At 41.7% G+C, this 17,263-nt stretch overlaps 1 protein-coding gene across 1 annotated transcript in view; it reads right to left on the bottom strand.

Annotated features, from left to right (window-relative positions):
* Nucleotides 1-557: 557 nt before the first annotated feature.
* Nucleotides 558-17,263, bottom strand: part of LOC117507304 (synaptoporin-like) — a 62,760-nt gene continuing 46,054 nt past the window's right edge. The window contains 6 exon segments of the mRNA XM_034167148.1: nucleotides 558-810; nucleotides 813-843; nucleotides 942-1,133; nucleotides 2,520-2,536; nucleotides 2,539-2,717; nucleotides 5,417-5,541. Coding sequence (XP_034023039.1) covers nucleotides 593-810; nucleotides 813-843; nucleotides 942-1,133; nucleotides 2,520-2,536; nucleotides 2,539-2,717; nucleotides 5,417-5,541 — 762 coding nt within the window. The 3' untranslated portion in view covers nucleotides 558-592.

Raw genomic sequence — 17,263 nt, 5'->3', positions numbered from 1 at the left:
ATATCAAGTAACAAAATATCTTTCCTGTTACAGTAATAAATAAATAAATAAGTCCAGGTAATGTATGTAAACTTTTAAATCTTCAGAAATAACTCCTCAAAAACATTGTTTCACAGATATGACACATGACATCATGCACATAGTTAACCGTTTTTGGAAAGTTGTATAGTTACTAAAAACATTTTTTTCCCGCTTTCCACAACACAGTGCAAACCAGTTTGGAAAATGGAGAGTGTCAAATCTAGTAAACACGAATAAACAGACATTCCACACATTCCACAAACACCACCTCTGAGAGCAGGAGTAAAAGACTAATAGTTTTGTACAATACCCAACAATATCTACAATATCTAAGTTTAACTTGTCATTTCACAACTAAAATCCTTTCTTTGACAAAAATTTTTAATGGCCTTTTTGTTACACACACACACACACACACACACACACACACACACACACACACACACACACACACACAACACACACACCACACACACACACACACCACCACACACACACACATTTATGACAAATAAGCAGTTACTTTACAACCCCTCACTTATATCGCCATTTACGGATGGCGTCCAAAAAACTACATCTGATTGGAGTAAGACGTTGGTCCTCCCACCTGCCTATACTCAGACAGCTGATCGAGGTTCCCCTGTGTGTTGTAGTTTCCTGACTGCTCAAAGCTGCTCTGGTTGTAGGGCTGCTGGGTAAATGTGCCACCTTGTTTCCCAGATGCCCTGCCTGCGTACCTTGAACCACCTCTGTGCCAACCTGTCTCCTTAAAGACAAACCAGATGTTCCAGCCCATAAAACAAAGTTAAGAAACCCAAAAACCTGCAGGCAGAAACAGACAGAGGTACAAATTCAGATTCTAAATTGTAATTTATTTCTTCCTACTGCTGTGCTGGAGAGGCATGTCTTGGGTGACCTACCACTGAGGTGTTGAGTCCAGACCAGCGCGGCCCAAGCACAGAACCACATTTATTGGTCTGATCTTTGCAGGCAGAGATGAGGAGCTGTACCTCGTCTGGATCAGTGGCTATTTTGACATCAGACAGTGCTTTAGCCCATGCAGAAGAACTGACCAGCCACATGAAGGAGAATATGACTGTCACCACAAAGTCCTGAAGACATGTTAAAGACAAAACATAGAAGTTGATTATAGCAGAATGCATGCTTGTTGAACAGTAATATGTGTGGTTTTAAACAGAAAAATTGATAGTCTTTTATGTACTCCCTGGCAACAACAATGGATACAGTTTGCAAGCATCGGATGCAGAATAAACAAAGGTTGGTTGAGGAAGAATTAGAAGCATGCAGAATTATTTACTGCAGTGCCAAGCTCAGCTCATTTGACTGAAGTTACTGTCTTCAGAACAATTCCAGTGTTTAAAATAAAAATGATGTATTAAGAACAATGAGCATGAGTATTTAGTATTTACCTTGCCCCCAGCAGATGGAAAAACACTATATAAATGCAGTCCATTTACCATTTATTTTATATACCCTAGTAGGTAATGTTGTCAGCACACCCTACCAAGTTGTGCCCCTCTCCCCCTTCACCTAAAGTTAGACACGTCCCTGTGATTGGACCCAGTTTTTCCTTCAGGACTTAGTTTAACTCTTGGGGCCCTAGATTTATCAAGGTGGAAACATTCCTCAGATTTTGGTCAATTCTGACATGATACCATCACAAAGTTGCTACACTGTCACACCACCATCAGCCTGGTTTGTTGATACAAAGCAGAATGGATCCATGCTTTCATATTGTTTACGCCAAATTGGGACTACCATCTGAATGTCAAGACTTATCAGACCAGGCAACATTTTAACAACCTTCCATTGTCCGATATTGGTGAGCTCATGTGCAATGAGGCTTCACTTTCCAGTTCTTAGCTGACTGGAGTGGCACCCAGTGTGGTCTTCTGGCACTGTAGAAAATCTGCTTCAAGGTTCAAAGCATTGTGCATTCAGAGCTTCTCTTCAGCAGACCCTGGTTGTAAACGATGAAGCAGTCTGGCCATTCTTCTCCGGCCTCTACCCTTAACAAGGCATTTTCTCAACTGCTCACTGGAAAAACATTTTCTGTACAGTAGACTAAGAGACAGTTGTGTGTGAAAATCCTAGTAGATCATCAGTTGCTGAGAGACTTAAATTGTGATCTGTGGAAATTCTCAGTCATCCAGGTCATGGTATCCAAGTAGGCTGAGTGAGGTCAACTAGACTTGTTTGCTTTAGTTCCTTGAAGATGTTAGCACTTCATCCAGAAAAGCTTTATCAGTTAAATCAACTTTCTTCCCTATTCAGATGCTTGGTTTGAATGTCAGCAAACCCTCTTGACAATGTCTACATGGAAAGGTCTTTGTTTTAATGAGAACTTGAACAGACATATGAACCATAAAGTGGCCAAATTTCAAACCATATTATTTATCCTTTCTCTGATTTCATGCTTTAAAGTTTAGCATTTGCATAAAAGCATACAGAAACAGGATCAAATCCTCTGCACTTACAATGAGCGGACCTCGCTGTTTTCATGATACTTCTTTTGAAAGAAGATGTAGACAATAGTGGCCATGAGAGAAAAGAGGAAAGCAAAGACAGCTATAATGACAAAGAACTCTGCAGAAGATGAGTAGTCTCCAGTGAGGAAAAGGCGTTCTCTCCTCATGCCCTCACACAGAGGAGCCTCAAAGGAAACCTGGTGCAACCTGAAACACAGGGAGGTACAGGTGTTAAAACAAACACCACTATGTCTGATATAATTCCAAAATGATGCTTAAAGCACAACACTGATGGGGCTTCTTTTATTCAAGGAGGTGATATGCCACAAATAAATACTTAAGGTCATTAGTAAGGTTTATTATGAGACTGTTTTTGTTTCCAGGCTTTCAATGACTTCCTGGACTCAGCCATCAGAAGTGTGTTGTGAATGTGGCATTACCGCTTATCTCGGTAATGACATTCATGTCTCTGGGTCCTCGGCAGATGAGATCAGGAGACACCTCAGAAGAGCTTTTGGAGTCATGTTGCTGCTGGACAGAGGTGTTTGGTGATGTCAAGACTTTTGCAGCAGAAGGAAGGTCCAATCTTTAGGGTTCAGGTGCTGCCTGTCTTGCTATACGGTTGTGAGACTTAGATGCTAACCAGTGACCTAAGGTGATGACTGGATGTTTTTAGTACTAGGTTTCATCGAAGGATCCTTGGATACTGCTGCAATAACTTTGTGTCAAATGAACGGTTGCTGAGGAGTGTCACTTGCATTGTGAAGGAACATCAGCTATGACATTTTGACCATGTCACATATATCTCTGTGCATGATCCAGCATGAGTGTTGAGGACCCCAGCTGTTGGAGTAAGTCAAGAGGACACCCACATTTCACCTGGGTGCTGCAGAAAAATGGTTACTTTCTAGAGGTGGGGATGAACTGGTTGTCCTCCTGAATGGTTGACATCCAGGAACCAAGATAGTTTCATAGTGTGGTAGATGTAGTGGGGCACAGCCCAGACCTGACTTGACCGAACAAAAGACTCCCATATGGAATGGTGTCCACTACAACATTGGTGATCTTCCTTAAATCATCATAATGATTACATCCTTAGGGCCCCTTCACACATAGTATGAATAAGTACAACTCAGGACGAATCACAGCAGAACAGCTCGTATGAGCAAACCACGAAAATATCGAGCCGTTGGGCAGGTGTGAACGATGCCGCTGTGACGGTTTCGTGCATTCGGGAACACAGTGCGATCAGCTGCACGTGAAAATAAAAAAATAAGAATACATGCCACCCATGGGATTTGAACCTGCACTTTCCAAAAGCTCTGATTGCCAGCCAGAAACTTTACCACTGAGCTACCATCACTGTCCTGTAAAAGGTGCGGGAAAATGCCTGATATCAAGAAGGACATGGACGTATTTAAAAATAATACAACCACACACCATATAAAACACTGCATTTATTGAATCCCTCTTCTCAAACAGACAATACAAGTATGATCCATTTGTTCCTCTGTAGATGACCCATGGTCACAGACGTACAGTCATGAAATGACATGAATGATGAAGCAGGGCGCTCTCATCATGTCCACATCTGCTGGCAGCATGTCCAGCCGCCCCACACACATGTCCTGTCTGACACGCATGTCTTGTGGACAGCGTGCCACAGGACAGACACCGTGTCATGTGGAACAGAGCTCACGTGGGTGACGTGACATTCAGCTCGCTGCAGCGTGTTATGATTTGACTTCCCGTTTCACCTGGGGTAGCCTGTCAATGTGCACGCCGTGCACGCACTTGCTGCAGCCCACTGCAACAGTGATATATGTTTTATGTATGCCCATGACAGCAAGCAGACACATGCACGTCACAGTGGGCAGTTGTTAGTTCATGTCCGTCCAAACACAAATTGTGTTCTCCAGCTGGGATGTCCAGAACCAGAGATTTCCACAGCCACTCCTGTCGGCGGACACAACCACGTCAGTTCAGCGCACACACCAACATGTAAGTGTGTCTGTTTGAAAAGCCACACTTGTGGGGCACTTAGACAAATTTCACATCCAGCTCGATAGTGATCATCTGCTGACTGTTGTCGTGGTTAACAGTGCGAATGGTTACACATTTTCGAAGTGCCAAGCGAGCGGTGTTAGATGTTCATGTGTGTCAGCTGGAATTTGGCCCACAGCTGCCGCAAGAGGGTTTGATGGGCTCTCACAGCGCACACTCTGTGTTTCAGCCGCTGGTGTGCGCAAACAGTTGTAGCAACAGGTGTACGAGGTGTTGGAAGCAGCTACGATTTTACACATTCGTAGTATGTGTGAAGAGGACCTTAATTTTGACATAAATCAGATGAAGCTTGACCAAACAGTCACTGTTTTCTATTGAAACAGTCTCTCAAAGTGCTTAACAATGATAGTTCACAACCAGCCATTCACTCACTCTCTAACATCTCAAGAGCAGTTTAAGGATTGTGGACCTTGCCCAAGCTACCTTTCGTGATTTTCTGATCTGCTGGGGATTGAACTAAAGATCCTCTGGTCTTAAGCCCACCATATTATCCTTTAGGCCATCAACTCCCCAAAAGGATAAGTTCCAGATGCCAACAACATTGCATGGATGTTGACATGTTGTTGTGCGCACACTTCTCATGCATGAACATCCATACATTTAAAAATATGGAGGTAAAACTTGGATGTAACACTGGGTTACCATGTTATCTTCCATGTTGTCAGAAATTTGTCTTGCTATGTCAGTCCTGAATCTGTAAATAGCCAACTGCATTTGGAAATATTTAAGTTCCCTTGAAAATAAGGGAGAAAATGCAGAAGTCAGACCAGACAGACTTGACAATAATACAGGCAGAGTGAGAGGGAAAACAATGAATACAGGGTGGGAAAATCTCAAATCACCTGAAAGGATAGGCAAAGTCGATGCTGATACTGAGATTGCTGCTGGCCTTTTCCATGCAGTCCACGCTGACCCTCAGCTGTCCAGTGTAGGCTCCACATGTTGCAAATGCAAAAATGGCAAAGAGCTGCAAAGTGATTGAAAACACAAAACACCATATGAGCATGTTATCATCACATTGCATACTATATGCTTTTGCTGAGAGGACACCTGTGACTGTTGAAGGACATTATGAGACCTTATAGAGAACATCATGACTCTAACGTAGTAGGGATCACTCCTGAATATTAGCTCATTGCCACAGTGACTGAAATAACTACTGATAAAGATTGGAAAAATGCAGATATATTCATACATTTCTGAAGATATACATCTCAAAATATTTATGGAAAAACAGGCATATAAAAGCTGACTCTACAAGTCACTGAAGCTTCTTGCACATTTGCAAGTGTTAGGGCCCCTTCGCACATACTGTGAATTTGGTTGAATTGCGCATGAATTGTGCATGAAGCAGGAATCATATGCAATACGTGTAAATTCGTAGCTGCCTCTAATGCCTCGTACACCTGTTGCTACAACTATTTGCGCACACCAGTGGCTGAAAGACAGAGTGTGGCTGTGAGAGCCCATTCGAGCCCTCTTGTTATGTTTCGGACGCGGTCGGACCACCGACCCAGCGTTTGAAGGACCCAGCATAAAATAAGCAGAGCACGGTTCAAAGGATAACAGAATTTAATAAACATAACAGTGAGTGATGCTAAACAACTAAACAGTCCGTGGTCTGGTGAGGTGAAAACACGGCGCGCTCTCAGCAGCGCAAACGGTCCGGAGCCACAGCAGTTCGGACCCAGGGACCCTGCCAACACCCCCCAGGTGGCCGCGACAAACCGAGTCTGTGAAGAAAGAAAACATGAGGTGAGTCCAACTCCACACAGAGAGACACAACTCAAAGGTGCACGCAATCAGCAAACACTTCCTGGCTTAAATCTATACATCAGCTTCTTACCCTGCAGGCACGGAACAACTCAGTTCAAATCTCCACTGCAGCAGAAGCTGATTAGACAATTAGCATAATGTGACAGCTCACTAACACAAGGTGTGAGGGACACCTAATCCACTGTCATTACTTCATAAAAGTCACCAAAACCAAATTACCTCAGGAAGTGTGCTGAAGAGCGTGAGACCTCACCCAATCCTCCTTCACAGATTGTGGCGTCAAACCTGGAGTGGTCTCTGCGTCCGTGATGGTGAGATTGTTCTCCTGACGTCGATCTCACACGTCTGCTCACAAGGTCGAGTCTCTGGCAATCACACACTGTGCATTCAAGGTTTAAATGCAGCAATCTCTGATTAAGACAAAATACACCACAGCTGTGAGTCCTGATGACCTGCACGTGATAACAAGCCTCAGGTGTTCAGGGTGAGGTCCTGATGCTCAGCCACTCAGTCCTGAATGCATACCACCTGGTGGGAGAAACAGAAAACAAAAACCAAACCAGCCAAACACCCCAGCCCACAACACCTCTCGCATCAGGTGTCGGCCAAATTCCAGGTGACACGCACGCACATCTAACACCACTCATTTGGCACTTTGAAAATTTGTGGCCATTTGTACTATCATCACGAAAACAGTCAGCAGATGATCACTGTCAAGCTGGATGTGAAATTTGTCTAAGTGCCCCACAAGTGTGGCGTGAAAACAACACACGTGGTGCATGTGTCTCACACGTGTGCAGGTGTGTCTCCCCCTGCTCCTCCCCCGCTCCCCCCCAACACATGTGTCATGCGGGGGGGGGCTCACTTGCATAAAATGCTGATACAGTATATACAGCGGGGCCAAAAAGTATTCAGTCAGTCCCTCATTGTGCAAGTTCTCCTACTTAGGAAGATGACAGAGGTGTGTAATTTTCAACATAGGTACACTTCAACTGTGAGAGACAAAATGAGAAAAAAAAATCCAGGAAATCACATTGTAGGATTTTTAAAGAATTTATTTGTAAATTATGGTGGAAAATAAATATTAGGTCAATAACAAAAATTCAACTCAATACTTTGTAACATATCCTTTGTTGGTCATGACAGAGGTCAAATGTCTCCTGTAAGTCTTCACCAGGTTTGCACACACTGTAGCTGGTATTTTGGCCCATTCCTCCACGCAGATCTCCTCTAAACCAGTGATGTTTTGGGGCTGTCACTGGGCAACATGGACTTTCAACTCCCTCCACAAATTTTCTATGGGGTTGAGTTCTGGAGATTGGTTAGGACAGGACCTAACCAGGACCTTGAAATCCTTTTTATGGAGCCACTCCTTTGTTGCCTGAACGGTGTGTTTGGGATCACTGTCATGCTGGAAGACCCAGCCACGTTGCATCTTCAATGCGCTCACTGATGGAAGAAGGTTTTGGCTTAAAATCTCACGATACATGGCTACTTTCATTCTTCCCTTAACACGGATCAGTCGTCCTGTCCCCTTTGCAGAAAAACAGCCCCAAAGCATGATGTTTCCACCCCCATTCTTCACAGTAGGTATGGTGTTTTTGGAATGCAACTCAGCATTCTTCTTCCTCCAAACACGACGAGTTGAGTTTTTACCAAAATCTTCTATTTTGGTTTCATCTGACATGATATTCTCCCAATCCTCTTCTGGATCATCCATATGCTCTCTGGCAAACTTCAGATGGGCCTGGACATGTACTGGCTTAAGCAGGGGGACACATTGGGGCTGGACAGCCAGGTGTGAGCGCACAAAGCACGGGGAGATGCCTGACCACATAACAGAGACCCGATCTAGGCACTGAACGGACAGGGAGGTGTATCTGCTCACAGTGGCTGCTGTTAGATCTCTGCTCCTGAACGTCCCAGGTGGAAAACACCTACCGTGTTTTGAAGGACATAAACTCTATGAGGCACGTCTCTGGCTGGAGTGGAGTCAGGAAGGGCATCTGGCATAAAACTTGTGCCAGAATCAACATGCAGGTCCACCTTGGATCTGCTGTGGTAACCATGAGTGAAAACAAGGGAGCAGCCGAAGGGGCTTACTTTTACAAGTAAACAAGTGGATATTAACAGGTTAAACAAAAATATCATCAAAAATTTCAAGAAGCACATAGAACAGAGGTCTCAAACGGTTCCAGAAAGGGCTGAGAGGGTGCAGGCTTTCTGTGCAACCACCCACTGCAGCAGGTGATTTCACTGATTAACATCACTTTGAGCAGGTGGAATCAGTTAATCAGTGAAATCACCTGCTGGAGTAGGTGGCTGCACACAAAGCCTGCACCTTCTTGGCCCTTTCTGGAACCGGTTTGAGACCTCTGACAAAGAACCTTTATTATTAAACATATATAACAGTGTCTGACTGCTTCATGACATTGTTCCATACAAAGGTTAAAGATTGGCCAGCAGATGTCGCCATATCTAATTGTATCAAAAGGTTCAAAACTGAACCATTACTTCATATTGGTTCAGTGGTTCAAAACACCTTGTTTTCTCCGTCACTAATTTTCATGAATAAAATTCATCAGTAACCACTAATTTTTTACCACATATGCCCAGATAGATTCATTATTATGAATATTTTGATGTTGTGTTGTGAAATGGGATGTTAATTAACGTGCGACAATTTTTAAACACTTACTGAAGAATGAAGCAGAGAGTAACTCACCGGCTAGATCTTCTCACATAGCGTCTAATCCAGTGTGCTTCTCTGTGTGCCTTTAAAACAGACTGATTTATAGTGCACGCAAAACACTTTGGCATAAATTTAAAAATGCATAAATACGCAAAAAATGTGCAAACTAATTCTCACATTTCTATAGCTGTCAATCTAAAAAGGATTCAGCCTTTTGACTGATCATCCAATCATTGTGCAGAACTCCAGCGTCCAGGCCTGCCCACAACTCCAATCACACCTAGAGATGCTCAGCGTCCGGGGGTGGGACAAAATCGTGGCTTTATTCAATGACTGTCGCATTTCGTAGCAATGAAAAAAACCTTTCTAGGTAGTTCCATTGAAGTGAACGGACGCTCGGCTTCTACAGGAAAATGCATTGACCACAGACCGTATGAGAAAAAAGATTCATGAGATGTTAACAAAATACAGTCAATCAATTTGTGATAAGTAGCTGATTCTGAACAAACTCACCTTCAAGATGAACGTGTTCTACCGCATTTGTAGTCAATAAAATGATAACAAACTGGACATATTTGACCATTTAATTTATTGACATTTTAGGGGAAGCTGAGCTTCTCTTGCAGTCTTACAGAAACCCCCTCTGCTGTGGCTCTGTGTGTTTTATCACTATGTTTCAGTCCTGTGGTCACCTGTTAATCATGTTGTGTTTCCCCTGTTTGCACTCAGTACACTTGTGAGCTTCATTTTAGTTTTCCGCTGTGTTTTCTTGGTTTGGTATTTGGTTATTTTGTGGTTCTCTTTTAGTTCAATTATTGCTATCATTATGTTTTGGTTCTACACATCCCTGGCTTTCTACTGAGTTTTTAGTCAGCTTGTATGTATAAGTTCAGCACCATGTCCCTCCCATAATTCCCACACCTGCTGCTCATTTGTTCATTTGTGTATTTAAGCCTGCACTATTTCTATGTGTAGTTGCTGATTTCTTCTCTTTGGTTCTGCCCGTGATCTTTGTGAGTATTCTGATTATTTTTGTCTCCTTCTGTTCTTGTACCATGGGTTTTTGGATTATCTTTATAACCTCCTGTGTGTAGCTGTGCCCTGTTTATTAGTTTAGTTTATGACCTTGGTAACTCCATTTGTGCTGCTACTATTTTTGGATTACATCTTGTGTTTGATTCTGATTTGTTAATGCCTGTGTATTCACTTTATTTGATGGACTTAGTTCTCTTGTTTTTGGACATTAAATCACCATTGTTAGCAACGTACCTCACGTTTGGTTGCTGCCTGCATTTCAGGGTTCATTTCAACACTGCAATACATAATACTATAAGGCAGGGGTGGCCAGTTTTGGTCCTCAAGAGCTACCTTCCTGACACTCTTAGTTGTCTCCCTGCTCCAACACACCTGAATCCAATGAAAGACTCGTTAGCAGACTTTTAATGAGCCTTTCATTGGATTCAGGTGTGTTGGAGCAGGGAGACAACTAATAGTGTCAGGAAGGTAGCTCTCGAGGACCGAACTTGGCCACCCCTCCTATAGGGGAATTAGACTGCTTTCTGTGCCAGGTAAGGTGCTTGCAAGGTTTATTCTTAATCATATCCATTTCCAGTGATTTGCTGATCATCATCATCTGTATCAGAGCTATATTCTTTCAGTTCAGCAACAAAAATCAGCAGTGCTTCTTTGCAGCCCCTGTTGATTTTCAAAAAGTGTTTGATTTAGTTGACTGGGTTGCTCTCTCGGACATCCTGAGAATTTATGGGATCTCAAAGTGGCTGAACATCATAGCCAGCCTGTAAATATTGTGGGTGCTGTGCAAAACAGGGCAGAAAATGTTAGAAAGAATAGCAAAGATGTTCACTGAAATGCGAGTATAAAATGTTTTATATTGATCAATCAATATCAAGAAATAAAGGTCAGTTCAGTGTTACAATGACAAAATTAATTAATCAAATCAATCAAAATTCTCTGGATTCATTAGTACAAGAACAATGAAGAAAACTTGTAAGACTGTGGGAAAATATTGGAAGTTTAATCAGTCTTCTAGTAATCATCAACAAACACGAACATACGACATGATCAAAAACACACAAGCAACCATCCAGTCTCCACCACGCACTCTCTGCCCTGACTGTGCTCACTCTCCATTTTTCAACACAATTTTCCATATAAAGCTCCTATAGACTCAAAGGTCGTCAGAACCATGATCACCATAATCAGACATGACATCTGGTTAGCGCAAACCTCCTCTCGCTCACATTACAGGCAGCTGGACAAGCAGCTTGCCAGCAGCACAAGAGGAGCTTCTCTCATCTTAAGTCTCCTTAAACACTAGAGGGTGCTATTTAATATACTATCCACCAACATTTATCATGGAAATACAGTCTGCTCTTTGTAGGCCTGATCCAGTCAGATCTCAGTAGCTATGTCGAGCGGGTACTGCTTAGTACTTGGATGGGGACCTCTTTGGAAGACCAGAGGACTGTGTCCAGATAAAACTGGAGTCACACCAGGAAGGGCATAAAACTTGTGCCACATCCGAAGTAGATCTGTGTTGGATGAATTGTGGTAAATATGAACACACAAGAGCAGCCAAAAGGCAAACAACTAGTACAACATGAGAGGATCAGTGTCTGAAGGGGTAGAGTCAATCCTGGAACACTGACCAATAAATGGCAAATATCAGAGATGTTGTGGAACCGAACGACATATATCTTTGTGGCTCCAGTGGGATCAATGTACTACCAGGTCAGCGAAAGGGAAATTTCCACTAGCCAACGTAGTAGGAACATACATTCATCAGCCACTTTATTAGGTACACTTGCTCAATGTTTTTTATTTATTTCATTTATATAAAGCCAAATCACAACAAAGTTGCCCCACTTCACACAAGTAAGGTCTAACCTTACCAACCCCCAGAGCAAGCACACAGGCAACAGTGGTAAGGAAAAACGCTCTCTGATGATTTGAGGAAGAAACCTCAAGCAGACCAGACTCAAAGGGGTGATCCTCTGCTTGGGCCCTCAATTGTTTAACACAAATAGCTAATCAACCACTCATATGGCAGCAACTCAATGCATTTAGGCATCTAGTCGTGTTGAAGACAACTTGCTGAAGTTCAAACCAAGCATCAGAATGGGGAAAAAAAGGGATTTAAGTGACTTTAAACATGGCATGGTTGTTAGTGCCAGACAGGCTGTTCTGAGTATTTCAGATTCTGCTCATCTACTGGGATTTTCACACACAACCATTGCTAGGATTTCCAGAGAATGGTCCAAAAAAGTGTCAGCATGGTGGCTTAGTGCTGGGCAAAAAAGAAGAACAGGAGGAGAACGTGTTCACAGACAGTGACAGAAGAGCAAAATTAGAAGGGTGGAAGTGAGAGTCAGGACTTTGAATGTTGGCAGTATTACTGGTAAAGGGAGAGGGCTGGCTGATATGATGGAGAGGAGAAAGGTAGACATATTGTGTGTGCAAGAGACCAAGTGGAAGTAAGAGCAGGAGCACAGGCGGTGGATTCAAGTTGCATCATGGTGTGGATAGGAAGAGAAACAGTGTTGGGGTCATTTTAAAGGAAGAGTATCTTAAGAGTGTGTTGAGATTGAGTGTCTGACAGGGCTCTGCTCTGTCAGACACTTACTCTGCTCATTACCATCATAACATTATCTCCACCCATGTGGAACATGTAAATATTAGGTTAAATGATTTTTTAACTAAACATCATATCCTTAGCGAGCAGCAATACGGTTTTAGAAAGAATCGCACTACTTCACTGGCTGTGATGGATTTCGTTGACAAAATTACCAACGCGATTGAAAATAAGCAATATACTGTATGTTTTTTTTTATTTACAGAAAGCATTTGATACTATAGATCATACCTTACTATTGGACAAATTACAGAAGTATGGTATCAGGGGATTGGCACATAACTGGATAGCGAGCTACTTAGACAGTAGGTATCAGTGTGTCCACTTTGGTGGGACAAATTCTGAGTTTTTGAAGATTACTTGTGGGGTGCCCCAGGGTTCAGTCCTTGGGCCACTGTTGTTCCTTTTGTATATTAATGATATATGTTTGGTTTCTAAGTATGTAAGTTGTATTTTATTTGCGGATGATACGACTGTGTTTTGTAGTGGGGATCATTTAGGACAGCTCCTGGACAAGATGGAGAACGAATTAGATAAATTTAAAAAATGGTTTGATTTAAATAAATTATCGCTCCATTTTGGTAAAACTAAGTGTATCATATTTGGGAATAAGTCCAGGAATTTAACAAAAAAACTATTACTACATGATACTGAAATTGTAACAGATACAAAATTTCTTGGTATTCATATTGATGATATATTAAGCTGGAAAACTGTTGGGAAGGTGTCGTAACACGGACCCGCAACAGGGGGCGCAAATGAACGGACAATGGATAAGACAAAGAGTAACAATTTAATGTTGTGAAACGCACAACTGGATACAGACAAAAATATATAATGCCAATTAAACACAAGGTGACGTGCAGGCAGGCTCGAAGATAGGAGACCTCTGGCGATTGAAGAGCCGGGACCCACACAGCTTCCACCACCAACGGCCTAAAGAACACCGGAGCCGCCAAGTCCTGAGTCCCCAGGTGGTCACCGTCTTCTGTTGCAGACCCTGGTACTGCTGACAGAAGATGAAAACAGTTAATGGTGAGTGTGTATCCACACACCCAGTAATCCTTCACCCACAGGTCTTCAGGGAGGGAAAACCTCCACCTCCGATACAGAATCACCCGTGCAGCTCCTGACAGTTGCTCCTTGGATGGAGTGAGAGGCGAAGACGTCGCAGACTCTCACTGCACGCCAATCCAATTATTACAGACTTCAGGAATACGGCTGCACACAGAACAATAATTAGTCTCAGAAAGTATGAATTGCAGAGAATTACCTTAACGGTAGCTGATTTCTCGGCGAGGAGGTGGAGTAATAATCCGGCTTTTGTAGGGAAGGTGGTGATTGGTGACAGCTGGTGTAAATGAGTGACAGCTGTCACTCTCTGTTGTCTCGGCGCCCTCTCATGCTTGAAGCCCGCACTCCAAGCAGGGCGCCGACTGGTGGTGGTGGGCCAGCAGTACCTCCTCTTCAGCGGCCCACACAACAGAAAACACATTAACTATGTTAAAATTAAAATGTCAAAAGCCATTGCAATTCTGCACAAAGCCCAGGACTTCCTCACCCAACATGCATTGACCACTTTATATCATGCATTACTTGTTCCATATATGACATATTGTGTCGAGGTTTGGGGAAATACATACAGAACTAATACTAAACCAGTTTTTCTGTTGCAAAAGAAAGCTATAAGAATTATCAGTAATAAACCATATCGAGAGCCAACAAATTTGTTATTTGCTTGTCTGCAAATTTTTAAATTCTGGGACTTGGTTGATTATAGTACAATACAGATTATGTATAAAGTTAAGAATAAGCTTTTGCCGCTACATGTCCAAAATCTGTTTAAAATGAGAGAATCCAGCTACAGTTTGAGAGGAACATTATTATTTGAGAAATTGAAGATCCGTACTACTATTAAAAGTCATTGTGTTTCCATCAGGGGTGTTAATATTTGGAATAATTGTCCTGATAATATTAAAATACTGTAAAGTACACTGGTTGGTTTTAAAAGGCTTTACAAAAAGAATATATTTACCCATTATAGGTTGAAGGATTAGGTTTGCCATTTTGTCACTGTTCACTCTTAGTTGTTTGGTTGTGTTTTGAAATTTTGTGATTTAGTTAAATTGTTTATGTACCTTTTTTTTCTCTCTCTTTTCTTGTACAATTATTATGACCATATGTGTAGGTGTGTGTGTATATGTATATATATATATATATATATATATATATATATATATATATATATATATATATATATATATATATATATATATATGTGTGTGTGTGTATATATGTATATATACATTCTTTATTTTTAATGGCAAAAGCGGAGGGTGTTTATAAGCTTTGCTTCTGCCTTCACCCTTTCGGCCACACGTGTTCTTCATACATTGTTTCTTTTATGTTTTGTTATTGCCTTTGTTGTTGCTCAGCTGTGTGCCGGATAAATAAATAAATTCAATTCACATGAGTAACAAAAATTGCGTTGAACAAATAATAGAGAAGAAAACAAAGTGTCGTATTTTAACATAATGAAAAAGAACAAGAAAATATTGAGAACACAGAAAAAGAAGAAAAAGAAAATTAGGAGGCCAGTGGTTTTCAGATAATGGTGATTAGAGCTAATTTGCTAATCTAAAGAGTTTGTATCAAACACATTTTCATAATAATCTAGAAAGGACTGCCATATTGGCTGAATATTGGCAGAGCTGATGAGAGAGCAGCCTACTTGCCCGATCCCCATGTTCATAGTAATTTTGTCTGGATCTTAAAAATTTCTCACTTGCTTCTTCAGAGACAAGAAGATCAAATTCAGTTTGTAGTGCTATTCACTTTTTACGAAGGTCCACCGTGGGCGCGGAAGAGTGTTGCTGATCAACGTCCTGAATAAATTTAATCAGCTCATTAATTTTTTTTATCTGTTTTTATTGAGACAAGCGGTGTATTCAATTATATGACCCCTGATAAAAACTTTGAGTTTCCCAAAGTGTTCAAATATTGGTACCTGACAGTCAATTTGTTTCAAGAAAGAAATCAATTTGAGAATCAATAAATTCCACAAAGTGTTCATCAGATAGGAAGAGTTAAATCACCAATTCCATTGAAACTGTACTCTATTTTGAAGCCAAAGCTCTAAACTGCCGGAGAATGATCAGAAATAACTATGCTTTCATACGAGCATGACTTAACTCATTGAAGCATGCTTTGATTTAATGAAAAGAAATCTATTCTTGAATATGTTTGGTGGACTGCAGAGAAAAAAGAGAACATTTTGGAGGAAGGATTTTTTAAATCGCCATGGGTCTACTATGCCACTGGACTGACAAAAAGTATTTATGACATGAACTGATTTGGAAGGTGTGGAATTTGAAATTCTTGAACAATCAAGCATAAGTTTAAGGACTGTGTTAAGGTCCCCTCCAAGTATCAGATGGTGTGTTCCCATCTCCAGTATACAGCTGAACAGATCTTTAAAAAAATTTGTATTGTCCCAGTTAGGAGCATATACAGTAACTAGGACAACTCGTTTGTTATAAGGCTTACCCTGTACTAAAATATAACGCCCATTTTTGTCTCCTATAACATTTGTGTGTGTAAACTGTACATTTTTACCTATCAAAATAGCTGCACCTCAATGCTTTGAGTTAAGTTCAGAATGGAACACTTGTGACACTGTACCCCTCTTTAATTTAGTCGCCAATAGAGTTTCTAACCAGATTATTTAATAAAATCTTGGAAAGTGAGATGAGGCCTGAGGAGTGGAGACAGTGTGCTGGTTCCTATTTTAAGAACAACGTGATGTACAGAGCTGCAGTAACTACAGAGACATAATGTTTATCAGCCACAGCATGAAGATATGGGAGAGAGTAGTAGAAGCTACGCTTAGAAAACAGGTGAAGCTCTATGAGCAGCAATGTGGTTTCATGCCGAGATAGAGAACTCCAGATACAATGAAAGTAAATCAAATCAAATCAATTTTATTTATATAGCGCCAAATCACAACAAACGGTTGCCCCAAGGCACTTTATATTGCAAGGCAAAGCCATACAATAATTACGGAAAAACCCCAACGGTCAAAACGACCCCCTGTGATCAAGCACTTGACGACAGTGGGAAGGAAAAACTCCCTTTTAACAGGAAGAAACCTCCAGCAGAACCAGGCTCAGGGAGGGACAGTCTTCTGCTGGGACTGGTTGGGGCTGAGGGGAGAGAATCAGGAAAAAGACATGCTGTGGAGGGGAGCAGAGATCAATCACTAATGATTAAATGCAGAGTGGTGCATACAGAGCAAAAAGAGAAAGAAACACTCAGTGCATCATGGGACCCCCCAGCAGTCTAAGTCTATAGCAGCATAACTAAGGGATGGTTCAGGGTCACCTGATCCAGCCCTAACTATAAGCTTTAGCAAAAAGGAAAGTTTTAAGCCTAATCTTAAAAGCAGAAAGGGTGTCTGTCTCCCTGATCTGAACTGGGAGCTGGTTCCAGAGGAGAGGAGCCTGAAAGCTGAAGGCTCTGCCTCCCATTCTACTCTTACTGTTATGTGTCGGACGCAGCTCGGAGAACCGA

Source organism: Thalassophryne amazonica, chromosome 3, assembly GCF_902500255.1.
Source record: "Thalassophryne amazonica chromosome 3, fThaAma1.1, whole genome shotgun sequence".
In the NCBI taxonomy this organism is placed as follows: Eukaryota; Metazoa; Chordata; class Actinopteri; order Batrachoidiformes; family Batrachoididae; genus Thalassophryne; species Thalassophryne amazonica.
This window is presented reverse-complemented; position numbering and strand designations above follow the sequence as displayed.